Here is a 17,515-nt window from a genome sequence, read left to right on the forward strand (position 1 = left end):
GAGAACTTCATGTGTTTGGAGAAAATGTAACTTGTTTTTAGCACCACACAGTGGATATTTGACCATGGCACTGCCGTGATACCACATCATATTGTTTTACAAATTGGTGACTTTACATACTATGGGTTACTTTGGTTTTAGTGTGGCTTTATTTTCTGTAAATTTGTACATAGTTGTGCCATACCAAAGGACAGATTATAACCTACGAAATGTGCAGTTATTGCATTTTGCCTTTGCACACCAGAGTAGATTATTTCTCTAAAAGGAGATGTTTGGTATTGGCCTGTTTCCCTCACTGAGATGAATCATTCTTCACTTTCTCCATACTTAGTCTGCTTAGACAGCTCACGTGGATTCTGGCAAATAGAAAATAAGGGGCAGAAAGGAGGAGAAGAAAATAGGATAATTTACTTGCTTGCCAAAGAACAAAACAGAACTGTTGTGGGTCGATGGCAGACATTTTATCCACTATTTTGTGGTCAACCTTCCAACCCTCTTTGTCCCTAGATGAAGCAACAGAAGAAAAAAAATGATACAATGAAAAGAGTTTTAGAGCGAGAATAAAGCGACAGACAAGAAAATGTATCTCCAAAGCTTTGGCCTCACCAAATGAACACGAAGGAGACTCATTTTGTTCTCTAAATGGCACAGTGCATATTCTTCAAAGAGAAGTTGGTCAAAATGTCCGTCTAACAAGAGATCCTGTGCTCAAATCAAAATCAAAGTTTTGTGGCTTCTAATTCATTTACTCTTAAATCAAAATCATTTTTTTTGCAGATATACTACTTGAGTGTGTTGATTGTTTTTTCAGTATAGCATTCTCCTCTCTTCTTTAAAGGTATGACAACTACGGCCGGCTGACAAACGTGACCTACCCCACAGGCAGGGTGAGCAGCTACCGCACCGATTCTGACAGCACTGTGCGGGTGCAAACCGAGGGCTCTAACAAAGAAGACATCACGGTCACCACCAACCTCTCAGCCTCTGGAACATTCTACACACTCATGCAGGGTAAGAATATTTGGACAGCCCCTATTAAACTTAGGGAAAACACTTTATCTCTGGGTTTACACGTACTTGTAGTCTCAGAACCTTGATGGTATGACTGCAATGCATTAATTGAATCATCTAATTGAATTACATTAAGTTAATACATCTAATATCAGTATTTTGGTAACAATAAGGTTCTAAATGTTAACATTAACATTAATACATTGGGTACACTCCCCAAAAACAAAAAAAACAATATATATATATATAACCATGTAATTTCAACTTAAATACCTCAAGTAGAGGGAACTCAACTGAATCAAGTACACCAAACAAAATGTAACATGTCAAAATAACTCAAATTAAACGTTAGTGATATGCTAGCTTCTTACAGGAAATGTTAGCTTGCTAAATACATGCTGGTGTGAGGCTGGGTGTGAGAGCTGTATAAAGCATGTTGGGAACTAGAAATCCAATTTCAGTTAATAAACAAAATACTCATGTTGTCCCAACACAAATGGATTTGTTAAAGCTGACAAGACACTTTTTTAAGTTGAATTAACTCAGGTAATTTAAATTAAGGTTGCATGATTTTGTTTTGAGTAACATGGGAGGAACTTTGGATAGTGAAGTATCATAATCTTACAATGAAATGCAATTTAACATTATAAATACACTGTATATTTAACACCATTCATATTTTTATATTTGTTATTGTTAATTATACATTACACTTTACAACTTTTAATGTTCAAAAAAGTATTAGTGTATGTTGAAAATAACGTTAAGCAAGATATTAAATGTTTATTGATAGTTTACAGTAAAAAAAGAAAAGAAAAAAGATAATAATCCTTAAAAATATATACATTTATTAGAAAAGATTTATTTTAAGAATAAACCTAACCCTTTTTTTATTATTAATATTAGTATTATTAGTATCATTATTATAAAGCAATTTGTCAATGGGGTAAAAAGGAACAAATTAAAACAAAAACTAATTTAAGATGTAATCTCTAATTACAAATATTATAATCTTGTAAATGTTACTTCAAGTCAGTTGATATTTTTAAGATCATTTTTACTGGAAAACAAGACAAAAATACTGATTACAGATATTTTTTGCAGCATAAGCTTAGTGGCTTTCGGTTGTACATATAAGATAACATTTAGACAAAATTGTGTTTGAGAAAAGTAATTGGGACCATTAACTATAAGCAATCCTCCTCTTGATTAAATCAGTGAAGGGCTTTTTTTTCCTTAAAAAATATCCAAGACCGCCCACTCATTAAGACACAAGTCCAGATTGATTTCCTGCCCAACACTTTTCTTTGGTGCATCCCACTTTCTCCACTAAATGGCTGTTTATTCTGTCAGTCTCAGAAAACAAAATCTTAATCACTTTGGCCCGAGACAGAGGGGCGTGGTAGGGGTCAGGGGTCACTCTCCTAGCTTGTGATTTTCCTTGCATTCTTTGGTATTTTATATCCTGTTTTTCACCTAACCAAACACTCTATTGATTTCCAATAAATAGCTTTGAACTCCCAGTGCCCCACTCTATTTCCTCGGAGACTGTAAAGATTTTTTTGCGCTCCTGTGAGCATTTGATTTGAAGGGCCGCCCCTCCCCTGGGCTTCGATTGGTTTACTGATGACTGCATTTGAGAGAAGAGGAAGAGAGCATAAAGAACTTTAATCCTAGACCAAACTAATGGTCACCTAGGCATGGCGACCTTGTCCCGGACATCTGCTGGAGGGAGAGAAAGAGGGTGCTGAGCCAAACTCTTTGCTGCTAATTAATTCACCATTGTCCACTTTGTAAATGGAAACCAGTTTGGCTCTAACACATACACAGTATTGTGCACACAATCGGAATGCACTCTGATATACATTTCTCGGAAGTGGTGACCTTGTGATGTTTATTGACTTTGCAAGGTTGTGTGCGTTCAATTTCCAGGCGTTCAACTGTCCCTTTTTTCAGGGCATTTCTTTCTTTCACCTGAATAATGCTTCTGTTAAAGACAATGCACCAATATGAGATTTGTGTCGCAGAGCTTCTTTAGAGATGCTTGTGAATATGACGTCATATCACCATTATCCAGCATAGCTTATTCACTAGCTTGTAGTATTCAGAGAGGAAAAATAAAGAATTGGAGAAATCAAATGGTCAATATGGCAGCTGTAGGAATAGAAATCCCTCTTGAGTTCAAAGCCAGTTCTCTTTAGCCAAAAACATACTTTATGCAAGGATGCGAATGCCAGCATGAATGTTTGGTCAGTGCATCACAAGCGTGCAGTCTATTTGACCATACTTGGCATGTGTTCTTGCATTTCTATGGTGGTAACAAACATCAATACTCAATGGGGTGATAGAGTTACCTTCAAATGTGTATTCCATTCAAGTTTCTCTTGGCCTGAAAGAGAAAACTGACTGCAGAAGACGTTAATGTCTGCTATAAAGCCCCTGTTGGCAATGTGGAACATCAGGACCTATTTACGTTTATTTAGAATTTTACTCTGACACCTTTCAGAAAGAAACAATTTGTGAAATTGAGGTTGCATTTCAAAATCTTTTCATACTACTTTCATGCATACATAAAGAACGTACTGTTTTACCAGCCGAGAAGTGCCTCCATACAATCCAGTATATCCTGAGACACTTCACAGTTTTGGACACAGGGATAGTCATTTTGCCTCTTGATCACTTAAGTTCATTATTAAAACCTCCATCTAAAATTCCCCTTAAAAACTTTGTCTGATTACAACCTCATTTCGCTTGTTTTTGGCTCCCCCCGCTGGACATTTCACTTGAAAAATACAGCCAAACGTGTAATGAAGCACATACTTTCAGTTTTGCAAAAATATTGCAATGCTCACTTAAATTTCATGAGTCTAGGCTGGATAATTTGGCTTCCCTTACATTGCCTGACTGATGCAGTCAACCGTCCCTCATCCACAGACCCGCTAGGCTTATTTTACTAATGCAGCAACTGGCTTACATAACTGTCGTACCCTCGGAGAGACAGACTGTTCGGTTTCCTTTCTGCGTGAGCTTGCTGCACATTATATTCTGATTTATACAAACCTATCACTCACACATTGCCTAAGCCCCATCGTTTGCGTTTCATTGGTAGTCTTTAGTTCATCATATGAATTATTTATTATCTAAGTTAGTAAGATGACAGATTACAGAAATCATGATAATATATGTAAAACACTCATAAATAGATAAAATGATTATATACTGTATTGTATGTCTATAAATTTATAAATCAGTTTCACTGATTAAAAAAGTCCCATACTGTACTTGTACATACAGTATATGTAACATATGTTTTCCAAAATACTAGTAGAATTGAAATGTGTACATACAGTATATGAGTTATATGAACTATCATTTTCAATACTGTATATGTGTTCATATATGACCATATATGAGGTTAATATTAAGGGTTTTTTTTCAATATTGTATTCTAAAGTTTATTCTAAATATTACATTGTGAGTTATACAAGTTTCCAATAGTTAAAATTTTCATTTGAAATAATATTTTATAATCTTAAATATGATTTCTTAAATATTCTCTTTAAAATTATAAGTATATATTTATGGAGCTTCACATGTCTGTATGTTTAGACTGATGTTGTCTGCGACGGCTTTGACGAGTAATTAATTCCGTTTGTACGGTAATGAGAGTGTCATCATAGCACTCACTGACATTTTATTGTTGGTAATGCCTTCTCTATCTCCCTCTCCCTTTCCCTCTTTCTCTATCTCTTTCTCACATCCACCCACCTCTCTCTTTAACTGTCTTCCATTTTCTATGTCCCTCCAAAGCGCTATGCGAGACCACCTGGGGATGGAGATAGACAGTTTTTGATTTAGTTGCATCTCTTTTGCCACAGGCAGTGATCCTCAACTATGATCGCTTTCTTTCTGTCTCTCTACACCTATTTGGCTCTGTCTCTTTCTGTCTGCTGTGGGCAACCCAAAGACTGAAACTTTACTTTAACTATGCTTTGAAACATCACTATGTTTCCTTGTCTGTCTGGTCTTGTTTAACAGAAGTAACTTAAATATTAAAGTGAATTTGGCAGCTATTTTGAGAGAAATGGTCAACATAGCCAGAAATAGGTTACTGCAGCGATTTCTGTGGCACTAGCTGCCTCAAACAGAATTTCAAAAATAATGACTCCAAATGACTCCAATGTCTCAAAGCAGGTTATTTTAACACTCTCCCTAAAAATAAAAAATAAAAAAAAGTTTTTAAAATAAAATATGATATTTTTAAATTTTGATGAAAGGCACATTTTGTTCAGGTCAAATAGAGAAACTTTTTCTTGATAAAAAAAACTTGATATTCATGATTGAAAATAATAATAATTTTATATATATATTATATACACACATGTTTCAAAATGTATGTGTATTCAAGTTGCAAGGAAAGTCTTTTAATACTTGCACCACTTAGTGTTAGTAGCTAGTCTGTATTAATTTTTTTTCTTTTGTTGAAAAGGAAAATATAATTTTTTTTCAGTAATGTATGAATCCAACATGAACACAAAGATTACATTTCTATGAACTTGACATGTTACAAACTACATTTTAAATGATTTCTCTCTCATTTTTATTTTATCTCATAAAAAAATTATCCATATACAGTATGTGACAGGGATTTATTTATTTATTTATTTATTTATTTTGTCTTACAATCACAGATCAAGTCAAAAACAGTTACTATATTGGTCTGGATGGCTCATTGCGGCTGGTGTTGGCCAACGGCATGGAAGTGTCTCTTCACACAGAACCTCACCTGCTGTCAGGAACAGTCAACCCGACTATAAGCAAGAGGAATGTAACTTTACCCATCGATAATGGGCTTAACCTGGTGGAGTGGAGACAACGCAAAGAACAGACTCAAGGACAGGTCGCAGTGTATGGACGCAGACTCAGGGTAAGACATTTAACATTATTTTTCCTTAAAATTAAAAACTTTAAGTAATAAATCATTAATTATTAATTAATAAATATACTTTTATAAATACATACAATTAAATAATAATTAATAAATAATTAATTTGGAAAATTAACTCCACAGACACAATACAATGTTACATGAAGTTCTCAGAATTTTAGATACTGTTAATAAAAAATTTTGAGAGCCATCCATCAATGTTTTTAAGGTTCCTACCACTTTGTATAACATTAAATAACAGAAAATAGCTCAAAAGCTCTTTCTAAATAAGTTCAAAGTGACATAATCAATTTGGTAACACAAAATTTAACATAAAAATTTAAACAGAAAGATTTGTTATTTATTTATTATACATTTTAACTATTCAAGATAATTAAAACAGGATTTTAGTGTGATTTTCATTTGTGTGACTACATTGTACTCAATTTAAAAATTGTAAACAATTTTATTATTTTATTACCAGTTAACATTAAAAACTGTTGTGTATTCGTTTTATTTCTTTATTATTAATTGTGTTTTATTCTATGCTTATTTATGAATATTTATAAAACATTCATTTTGCTAAATTATACATTTGAATATACTGTAAACAAATGAATAATTATAACTTTGTCTCATTACCTTTAATGTCATCACTAGTAATTTTATGTTATATTAATACTATATATTAATATTATATTATATATTAATATATACATTTATAAATTGAAATAAATGATTTGTATATTTTATTAATATTTTAGTTTTATATTTAATACATATATTAATTGCGACATGTTGAATTGCTCAATCACAGTTTGCAACACTTACCACACAATCAAAGTGTGTGTATTACCGTGGACAGAACCTCGCTGTGCCAAATAATTACACATGGACCGCAGCATCGGCTCATCATCGGCATCTGCTCATCCTGGGTTTATTTTAGCGGGCACAGTTCAACGCCTCACAGTCACACCTCTCAAACATAACAGCTCATCTTAGCATCAAGACCCCTGTTCTTACAGTATTTGGCTCTTGATTATCATCTCTGTTGCCTCATCTCATTAGTCTCACAGTCACACTCGCTGCGTCTGTCCTTTAGAATGATCACTCATTTTACCGCTGGCATGTAGCGTCTGGCGTGGCTTCACCGGTCAAGTAGCTGCCTACCAGGGTTGGTGTGTGCGTGCATGTGTTTGTGAGTATGGTCTATCCATCATGCAGCAGGCATGTTCCTGTGACCCTGAGGGCTAGGGGTCAGTGCCTGGGGCAGGTTTGACACCCTCATGAACAAAACCCTGGGGGTTTCCCTACTGTATCACAGCATAAGTCTGATGTCTTCATGATGCTTGACAGAATTCAGGGCACAAAAATAAGAATGGCCTGATTGCTAAGGGCCAGCATGAGAGCATGTTTTGCCTATTGATGGAACTCTAACTTGCCTTACAAATGCTGCCTTCTCTTGATCAATTGATTAAAAAAACGAATCAGTTATGTGCTGTAACTTGTTGCTTCATATAAAAAAGAAAACTAAACATTTAATGAGTAAGCTAAATATGTTTCTTTTTGACCAGTGTTGGGTAAGTTATTTAAAAAGTAATCTATTACAAGTTAAAGTTAAAGTGATGTTGGGGCCAGTGAAATGATCGACAGGGCAAATTTTAATCTGAACTTCTACAGCAGAAATAAAATCTTTTTGTTGAGCACTGCAGCATAGTGTTACTCCCACTTTCAATTCACAATCGGTTTCACCAATCATTCTGAAAATGACAGTGTGAAAGTGATAGAAAAGGATGAAGTGTATAACAAATCAACCCAATAGCAATTTACTTTGTAAGCTAGCAAGGCATAGGGTTTGCATAAGCAGAGGACGGGTAATAACAGACACAATCAATCTACCTGACCCAGTTGGCATGGCTCGCCCGTACCTGTCCGCCAGTGCTACATCAATGGCCTCCTGCTAGTAATGGGACCATTTAAATGCCTCTGCAAGACGACCCATTTGTGATTTGAACCATAACACCAATGTGAGCCAAGAACTTTGAATTAATTTAGCATAAATTTCTTTGCAGTGTTTCCAATTCTCTTTCCATTCCATTCTCTGAATAAGTAAATTTGTTCGGAGATTTAAACAGAAGGTCTTCCACTAGCTCGGTGGAAGAGATAGTCGGAAAGTGCCATTTTGTCTGCAGTTGGTGGAAGATTTAAAAGAATTGTTCATCCCAAAAATAAAAAATTATGTCAACATCTTTTTAGGTTGTACAAAAAAGTAAAAAATGATAAATGAGGTCGGAACAACATGATGATGAGTAGATGGCGTAATGTAAATTTTGGGGTGAAATAGTCCAGTTGTCTCTTAAGGGATAAAGGGTCTTATGCCATGAACTTATGTATGGAGGGGCAGACTGTGGAAAACAGCATTGTACAGGCGTGATCCGAGGGTCAATCCGTGCTGAAATCATCGAGCGACCTTGAGTGACATGTCAAGTGATATTACGTGGGTGGATGAGTGGGTGAATGTGTGTCAAAGTGTGTGAGTGGGTGGTGCTGTTGACTGGGAGACTGTTTGTCATGATGATATGAAGCCAAGAGCAATGAGGGCAGAATAGAAAGAGATTTATGAATTGATAAACTCACAAAAAGTACCACATGTAATTTGGAATTGCAATGATATTTTGGACTATAGTAAAAAGAAACAGATTGCATATATACTGTGCAAGTTGCAATTGCATATATGCAGGGCGGAGGGAGGGGCCGGGTCGTGATTCTATACACCCTTATCAGGCTAATCAAGCCTCAGAGAGGGATAAAGGCCGACTGTGTCTTTTGTTTAATTTTCTCATTAAACTATTATTTAATAGTTTAATAGATTTTTTTGAAGAATTTTTTGAAGAATATCTCAGCTCTTTTGGTCCATACAATACAAGTGAATGGGTGCCCAAATTGTGAAGCTCCAAACATCACTTAAGTCTGTATAAAAGTAATCCATAATACTCAAATGGTTAAATAAATGTCTTCAGAAGCTATATGATAGGTGTTGATGAGAAACAGATCACTTTTACATTCTTCTTGTGTTTTTGGTAATTCACATTATTTATGCATATCGCCCCCCTACTAGGCAGGGAGAAGAATTTAATGCAAAAAGGATTAAATATTAATCTCTTTCTCACCCACACCTCTCATATCACTTCTGAAAATAAGTATTTATCTACTGGAGTCATATGGATTACTTTTATGATGCCTCTTTGTGGTTTTTGGAGCTCCAAATTTTGGGACCCATTCACTTGCATTGTATGGACCAACAGAGCTGAAATATTCTTCTAAAAATCATAATTTGTGTTCTGCTGAAGAAAGAAAGTCAAACACTGGGATGGCATGAGGATGGGCTATGATGAGAGAATTTAAATTTTTGGGTGAACTGTCCTTTTAAGCCATTCTTCTTTCCTCAATTGTACTTTACAAAAGTTCAGATTCATGTGCACTAAGAATTAGCAAGGAGAATACAATATGCCATATGGCTAACCTAGAGCCCAGTCATAATTTCCCTTATACTGTGTAAGACGTGATATAACTCTTAAATATTTAAATAAAAACAATGATACGTTTACTTGCAAATAACGTTACTTAAAAAATGAAGTTCAGTTAACATGAGCCAAATAAGTATGTTTAAAGCATGCAAACTGATTTCCTTAAAACATTTTTAGTAAGGTCAACATATTTAGATTTTACAGTGTGATATTATTGATGACAACAGTTCAACCTGGTCTCAGTCATGTTGCTATACCTCATTTTTGCGAAATGATTTTTATGCAACTCATTGGACATATCCTGACAGTTTCATGGTGAAATGAACACTAGAAGTACTAAAACTACAAGTACTTTTATTCACTTTCATACAAATCAGAAGCAAAAGAGAAGATCATCAGTTCATCAACACTTACCTTTCACCCTGTTCCTCAAACAATGCAATCTTTGATATGAAAGATAGTCGATGAACTGTACGGGGAAACATTTAAATGTTGCGTAACCATCTATTTGTTTGGGCATGATTAAATTGCAACGTTGCTCAACTGATGAAGCGTTATACGAGTCCTGAAGTCAATGCAAATCGACACGTGAACCAAAAGTGTCATAGAAACATTATAGAATGTTGTGGGTGCTTTAGAAATTGTGTTTTGGTCACATTTGGTCACACACAACACTATCGATAGAACATTAACCTTAAAATCCTTGTCTGTTTCAGAGAAAACGTTAGACTGATTCAACCCAATAACTTTTGAGACCTTTTGGCAGATTCATTCAAAGAATCAATTGTTCTTGAATCAGACTACGGACTACATGGGTTGTATGTTGTAGCAAAGACAATTTAATAGAAAATGTTTACATTTTTGGTCTTCATTATTTTGCAGTATTGAATCTTTACCTTAAATTCAATCTTAACCAATGCTATTCAGTCAGACTGCAAGCTCACAATGGGGAACACTGGTATATGAACATGGTAGTCATGCAGTACCATTGTATATATCAAAGTACCACAGTAGGGGATGATGGTAGCCATCAGCACCAATTATATTTTTTCTGACAGGGTTATATGTCCATCACTGCAACTACTCCACACCATCAAAAAGAGCTCATGACTTGTGCTATCAGGCCACCAAAAATCACCTCGTCTCCATAGCAACTGCATCTTCTGTCAACTACAGAGCTTTAGAATTATAATAGGGTGAACAGCTAGCTCAAATCCAACAGCCCACCCGCAAGCTTAAACACAAGGCCTCCACTGACAGTTCTCCAAATGTTTGCTTTACATTATTAAAACGGTGTCCTATACTGCTACGTGGACAAGTGTGTTTGCTCAAGGAAGCGACAAATCTGAACTGAAAATAAACAAAGCTGAATAAACAAGATTACAGTTCTTACCGCAGCAGTGAACAGGGGAAAAGAATGATTGGCAAAGTGGCAAGCAAATATTGGATTTGAAGAACAAAAACTTTTTTTATGAGTGTGGAGAGGGAAATCAAACGCTGTTTGACAGACTTGTTGCCATTTCGTATATGAAATTAGAAATGTAAATTATTGATGGTGATTTGTGAAAACAACTTGTTACTTACAAGTTGTTTTTTAATAACGCATGTGATTTAGCTACACTACTAAGATATATATTAATTAGCCAGGTTAAAACGAGTGACAGCTTTTATTCCTAGTTTTGACAGTTGTTTGTTCAACAAACAGGAATCAGATCATCTCATTGGAGTTGTACAGTATTTTTGTCAGCAAAGCATGTAAATGTCAGCTGGCTGCAGAATTCCCATTCAAACATCTCTCAATCCCCTCTCTTCCCTCCCACTGTATCTGCTTTCCTGAAGCTGAGCCCATTTGAAGGACTGTCCAATTTAAGACATTCCCCTTGAGTGGGTCTCCATTCTCCAGAGGCCCGGGATCTCACTGCCAAAAGAGCTTTTTTTCCAGGCCGTTGGGGCTCTGCTCAAGCAGAGCAGGGCATAAGCAGCCAGCATTCCCTTTCCTTCTCTCTTCATCTTTCTTTTCACAAGCCTGGTCATTCAGTCCCCTGTCATACTCTGGTCAAGTCGGCCCCTGAAAAATAAAGATCACTCATCTCTGGAGCCATAAAAGCCTTGCTTTTTCATCCCTATAATGTCTGTGAAATAATACTTAAAAATGTGATGTGTAATTTCTGATCCATTAACGTCACTAAATTAAATAGCACATAATATTGTTTTCAAACAAGTTTCCCCAAATACTTCCCCTGTCTTCCATCAGTCACAAAAACAGATAGTGCTGCCCCTAACTCTTCAACTATTGATTGGGCCAATGTTGCTATATTGAACTGTTCAGGATTCTCAAATAAACAGCAATGTGTTGATAGTGCCAACAATCTGCAAAATATTCTACATATTAAACTAGTATAGGAGCATTTTAACATTGAAAAATTATTATCATCGAAATAAGTATTTAAATAATTATGAAATTAGTAACAATTCTACAAAACAATATAAAGCATAAAAAATATGTAATAATGTAATATTTTGCCATTTGTATCTGAACCTGTACAGTTTCTAGTATTGTTTCTTGCTGGTAGACCATTTAACATGCCATATGCAACAATCCAACTTCCAGAAGTAATTTTGCTATTCGTATCTTCCAAAGGGATTTTATAAAACCTTCATAAGAGTTCTAAGCCATGAACCAAATCAACCAGCTCTCAGGTGAATCACAACATTACTACATATGAAGCAAAAAATATTTGAAAATCTGACAAAAAAGACAAAAGTACAAGACTGTGTACTTGACGTATTTAATAAGGGAATGAACTACATTCCTATGAAGTATTGTGAATGATGTAATCAAATTAAAAACAATGGAGACATATAAAACTATTGTTTGGACTTCATTGCAAAATATTCCGATATCTGCAACTATTCAAGTGGTTTGAGAGTGTAGGAAGATGACTCGATTGTGATCTTGGCATCATTGTATTAAAAGGGTGTCATAAAAGTGCAAGAGTGAGAAAATGGGGGCGCCGTGTTGTGGGTATCAATGTGTTAAGCGCAATGGAAGGGGAGATAAAAAATATCTGTCCTTCATTCTGTCAACCTCTTTGTTCTGTCACCCCACAGGGAATTCTCCTATTCATGAGCTGCTTGCTTTTAATGTAAAATAATCCTCTCAATTAGGTATTTGTGACATTAATTGGCCCCAGTGTAATTGTCCCTTCACAGATGAGAGCTCCCAGCATGCCCATGAGGAGGAGAGGGTGCACTTGCTACACAGCCACCACCCCCCCAACCCCCCCTCCCCCCCGCACCCTCTGAAATACCGCTGGACCAAAGCCAACAACCACTCGCAGATGTACTTTATGACTCTTTTAAACTATGTTAAGCACAGAGCCAAGCTAGGCGCTAGTGTACATGCCGAGACTAGATATGATTAATCAAGAAGACATTTCATGGAGAAGAGAAATTAGGAAATGGGCAACTTCCAGATGGTTATTTAAGCAACGCTCATTCAACCTTGTAGCCACAGTACATGTATACCACAATATGATGTGCGTGAAAAGACAGTTGGTTTTCTTTTAAAGTGAATTTACTAATTGAGTTGTACACTACCAGTCAAATGTTTGGACACAAATACTCATTCATAATTATTACTATTAGACACTTTTTAGAATATTAAAGACATTTAAGACATCCTGCTTCACAATTATACATAAATAAGACATGGTGTATCAAGCATTTATGACATGTTATTGCTACACAACAAGACATACTGTGCAAACAATCTCCATGAAGCAGATCTAGATAGGTGGTGCTAAGGAGGAGGAGGATTTCAAAGAGTTGTAGTGCATTACAATGAAATCTTATATAATTTAAAACTGAGGATATTTAAATGTTAGAAAAAGAGATGGTACACAGGTTAATCGGTTAAGTTATTTCATGTACAAAGGACCTATTAGCTTGTGGCATTTTGAATTTAGGATTATTAATGCAAGACTTAGAATAATGCTTTATTGCGAAAGCAGGTTCATATTAAAAAAGTAATTCACAAAGTTCAACAGATTTCCCACCTCTTGCATGTTTATTTGTTAAACATCTTAGCTAATGTGGTTATAATTTCAGTTGTCAATTAGAATGTAGAAATCTAAGCTCCCTGTAACACATTTTCTCATGTTTAAATCCAATCCACTGAATTCCGCAAATATCTCTCAAAATTACTCCAGAAAATATGGAAACTGTCATTGCAATTCTTTAATTTTTGATAAAAAGAATGGCATTGGATCTTGCTGGATGTCTAAAAGATAATTCACTAAAATCCAATAAATCCAATAAAATAGAAATGAAGATACCTTATGGAATACATTTGCCTTGATTGGTTATGGGTTGAAGGCATTTAAGGTGTCTAAATACTTGCTCGCCCCCTGCACTGACCTGTGTGTGTGTGTTTGGATGTGGACCGAGTTCTCAGCTCTGATCTCAGCATGCACTGTCAAAGGGCCCTGCATATTCGAACTGAGCCAAAACCTCAGTGTGACATGTCATTCTTACAGTGTGGTGAGCTTTGAACTTTATCTGCTGCTCAAAAGTATCATTGATTTCCTCCTACTTCTGATACAATGAAATTTATTTACCCCTCAGTAATTACTTTCTTTAAGGCATGGCGAATAATTGTAGAGATCAGAGGACTTCCATCATTCTTTACATTTACATTTATGCATTTGGCAGACGCTTTTATCCAAAGCGACTTACAGTGCACTTATTACAGGGACAATTCCCCTGGAGCAACCTGGAGTTAAGTGCCTTGCTCAAGGACACAATGGTGGTGGCTGTGGGGATCGAACCAGCGACCTTCTGGTTTACAGTTACGTGCTTTAGCCCACTACGCCACCACCACTCCATTCTTCAAATTTTAGCTGCAGCAAACAAAGTCAATTAAAAAAGATCCTGTCCTCCAAAGATTTGCTCATATGGTTTAAATTAAAATATAATTTGTCTGAAATGTAATCAGAGATTGTGAAGACTGCACTCTACCAGATCCATGCTGAATTCTGAGAACTAATCTGCCTTGTATCTGTTTTTGGTAGGTTCATAATAGGAACTTGTTATCCATGGATTTTGATCGCGTAACCAGGACAGAGAAAGTATATGATGACCACAGAAAGTTCACCTTGAGGATCCACTATGACCATGCTGGAAGACCTACATTGTGGGCTCCAAGCAGTCGACTGAATGGTGTCAATGTCACCTACTCACCGGGTGGTCACATTGCTGGAATACAGAGGGGCACTATGTCGGTCCGAATGGAATACGACCAAAATGGCAAAATCACATCAAAGACATTTGCAGATGGAAAGTCATGGAGCTATACCTACCTTGAAAAGGTATACACCTTTTATCAAGACAAATAAATTCTAGTTCTGTTGTATTAGAATGCTGGAATGTGTCTTTTTTGAACCTGGTTAATTTGTGACATCAGTAAGCTTTAACCTTACCTATCTAAGTAATGAGGCTTGTCACAGCTTGCATTATGATTTGTTAGAGCACACAGCTTAAAATTTGATTGTGAAAAAATGTCACTGAAAAGTTGACCATAGAGATGTGGGATTCTTAGGTTTCTTGTAGCCTAATTTGTAAAATAGCAGCTGTTTACTGCATTTATGCTCTAGAGATTCTGACCTTGCAACAGATGGTTTTAAAATTATACATTTCAGGCCTTAAACTCACCCAATTTAATGTTCCTAACTATTCTAAAATGGTCATGTTCTGACAAGATCAATAGCTTCAATAAAAAATTAGATGATCTGCTTAAATGCTAGAAATTCCTCCTACTGACCTCCATATAAGTTGATATTATTAATAATGTTATGGGAGAGGGTTGGTGTTTATGATGACTTTATCCTCATTTAATGAGATTCTGCCCTATTTAGTTTTTCAGTCAGTGTTGCGGAGCAGCATTAACCGAATTTATCATTTTTATGCACCCTGAAGTGTTTCTTTGACACCCTACTGTTTGATGTGCAGTTAGTTATGTGATGTAATGTGACTCCTGGGATCTTAGTGACCTTCAGATTCATTGGACAGAGAATTTCATATTTAACTGTTTAAAGAGCTCTCAGAATGTGTTGGGAATTAGTATACTTCATTGAATCAGCCATATGAGCATCACTTTGTCATTCTTCTTTTGACAGTCTATGGTACTACTGCTATACAGTCAGCGACAATACATCTTTGAATTTGACAAGAACGACCGCCTCTCATCAGTAACCATGCCTAATGTGGCAAGGCAGACGTTGGAGACCACCCGTTCCATCGGCTATTACAGAAACACATACAGGCCGCCAGAGGGCAACTCCACAGTTTTGCAAGATTACAGTGAAGATGGACTACTTCTGCAGACCATCCACCAGGGAACAGGGCGTAGAGTAATCTATAAGTACGGGAAGCTCTCCCGTCTTATAGAAATTCTTTATGATACTACACGAATTGCCTTTTCTTATGATGAATCTGCTGGCATGCTGAAAACTGTGGGCCTCCAAACCGAAGGCTTTGCATGCACCATTCGTTACAGGCAGATCGGACCGCTCATCGACAGGCAAATCTTTCGATTCAGTGAGGAGGGCATGGTAAACGCCCGGTTTGACTACAACTACGACAACAGTTTTCGAGTCACCAGCATGCAAGCGGTCATCAATGAAACACCGTTGCCCATTGACCTCTATCGCTATGATGATGTCTCAGGAAAGACGGAGCAGTTTGGCAAGTTTGGAGTCATCTATTACGACATTAACCAAATCATAACCACAGCTGTCATGACCCACACCAAACACTTTGATGCTTATGGACGAGTTAAAGAGGTGCAATATGAGATTTTCCGTTCGCTAATGTACTGGATGATGGTGCAGTATGACAACATGGGGCGAGTGGTGGCCAAGGAGCTAAAGGTAGGGCCCTATGCAAATACCACCCGTTACGCTTACGAATACGATGCTGATGGCCAACTCCAAGTTGTATCCATCAACGATAAGCCTCTCTGGCGCTACAGTTATGACCTGAATGGAAATTTGCACCTTCTTAGCCCTGGTAACAGTGCCAGACTTATACCAGTACGCTATGACATACGGGATCGCATTACACGATTAGGTGACGTGCAGTACCGTTTGGACGAGGATGGATTCCTCAGACAAAGAGGCAACGATTTCTTTGAATATAACTCAGCTGGGTTACTAGTTAAATCCTACAACAAAGTTAATGGATGGACTATAAAGTACCGCTATGATGGCTTGGGACGAAGAGTGTCCAGTCGAAGTAGCCAAGGGCACCATCTACAATACTTCTATGCTGACTTGTCAAGTCCCACCAGAGTCACCCACATGTACAATCACTCTAGCTCAGAGATCACGTCACTCTACTATGATCTTCAAGGCCACCTCTTTGCCATGGAGCTAAGCAGCGGGGATGAGTTCTACGTCGCCTGTGACAACAATGGCACACCAATGGCTGTATTCAGTGGTGCAGGTCTCATGATCAAGAAGATTCTCCATACAGCTTTTGGAGAGGTGTATTTGGACTCCAACCCCAGCTTTGAGCTAGTCATAGGTTACCAAGGTGGCATTTATGAGCCTCTTACAAGGCTTGTGCACATGGGCCGAAGAGATTATGATGTTCTTGCAGGCCGTTGGACCACTCCTGATCATGATGTCTGGAAGAGGCTTAACAGCAACAACATTGTGCCCTTCAACCTCTACATGTTCAAGAACAACAACCCCTTGAGCAACAGCCATGAAACCAAGTGCTACATGACAGGTATGACTTATGGCTTCTTGTATGGGTTGTGTTATTTCCACTTTGGCTATAAGCTCGTAATCACAGCCGTGCAAAGATTCAGTTCAGCAAACAAGTAAATAATATTTAATAACTTGCATTTAAAATAAAAATTGGCCATTAAGTTCATGCTTTTCATCTCTGCCAGTGAAAAAAGTTCTTAAAAAGCTAAAGCATTAAGTACAATTCAGCTCTCTTCACTGCTCTCATACTCTGGTTTTGAATTAGAAGTGCTTCCTTC

General features: G+C 36.8%; 1 protein-coding gene across 5 annotated transcripts in view; it reads left to right on the forward strand.

Annotated features, from left to right (window-relative positions):
* LOC127632056 (teneurin-4) overlaps positions 1-17,515 on the forward strand; it is a 292,730-nt gene that overhangs the window by 259,118 nt on the left and 16,097 nt on the right. For all 5 annotated transcript variants that reach the window (XM_052110531.1, XM_052110527.1, XM_052110528.1 and 2 more), the window contains 4 exons: positions 839-1,011; positions 5,703-5,938; positions 14,538-14,834; positions 15,642-17,256. In XM_052110531.1, coding sequence (XP_051966491.1) covers positions 839-1,011; positions 5,703-5,938; positions 14,538-14,834; positions 15,642-17,256 — 2,321 coding nt within the window. The remainder of the gene's footprint in view (positions 1-838; positions 1,012-5,702; positions 5,939-14,537; positions 14,835-15,641; positions 17,257-17,515) is intronic.

Source organism: Xyrauchen texanus, chromosome 38 (genome assembly GCF_025860055.1).
Source record: "Xyrauchen texanus isolate HMW12.3.18 chromosome 38, RBS_HiC_50CHRs, whole genome shotgun sequence".
Lineage (NCBI taxonomy): Eukaryota > Metazoa > Chordata > Actinopteri > Cypriniformes > Catostomidae > Xyrauchen > Xyrauchen texanus.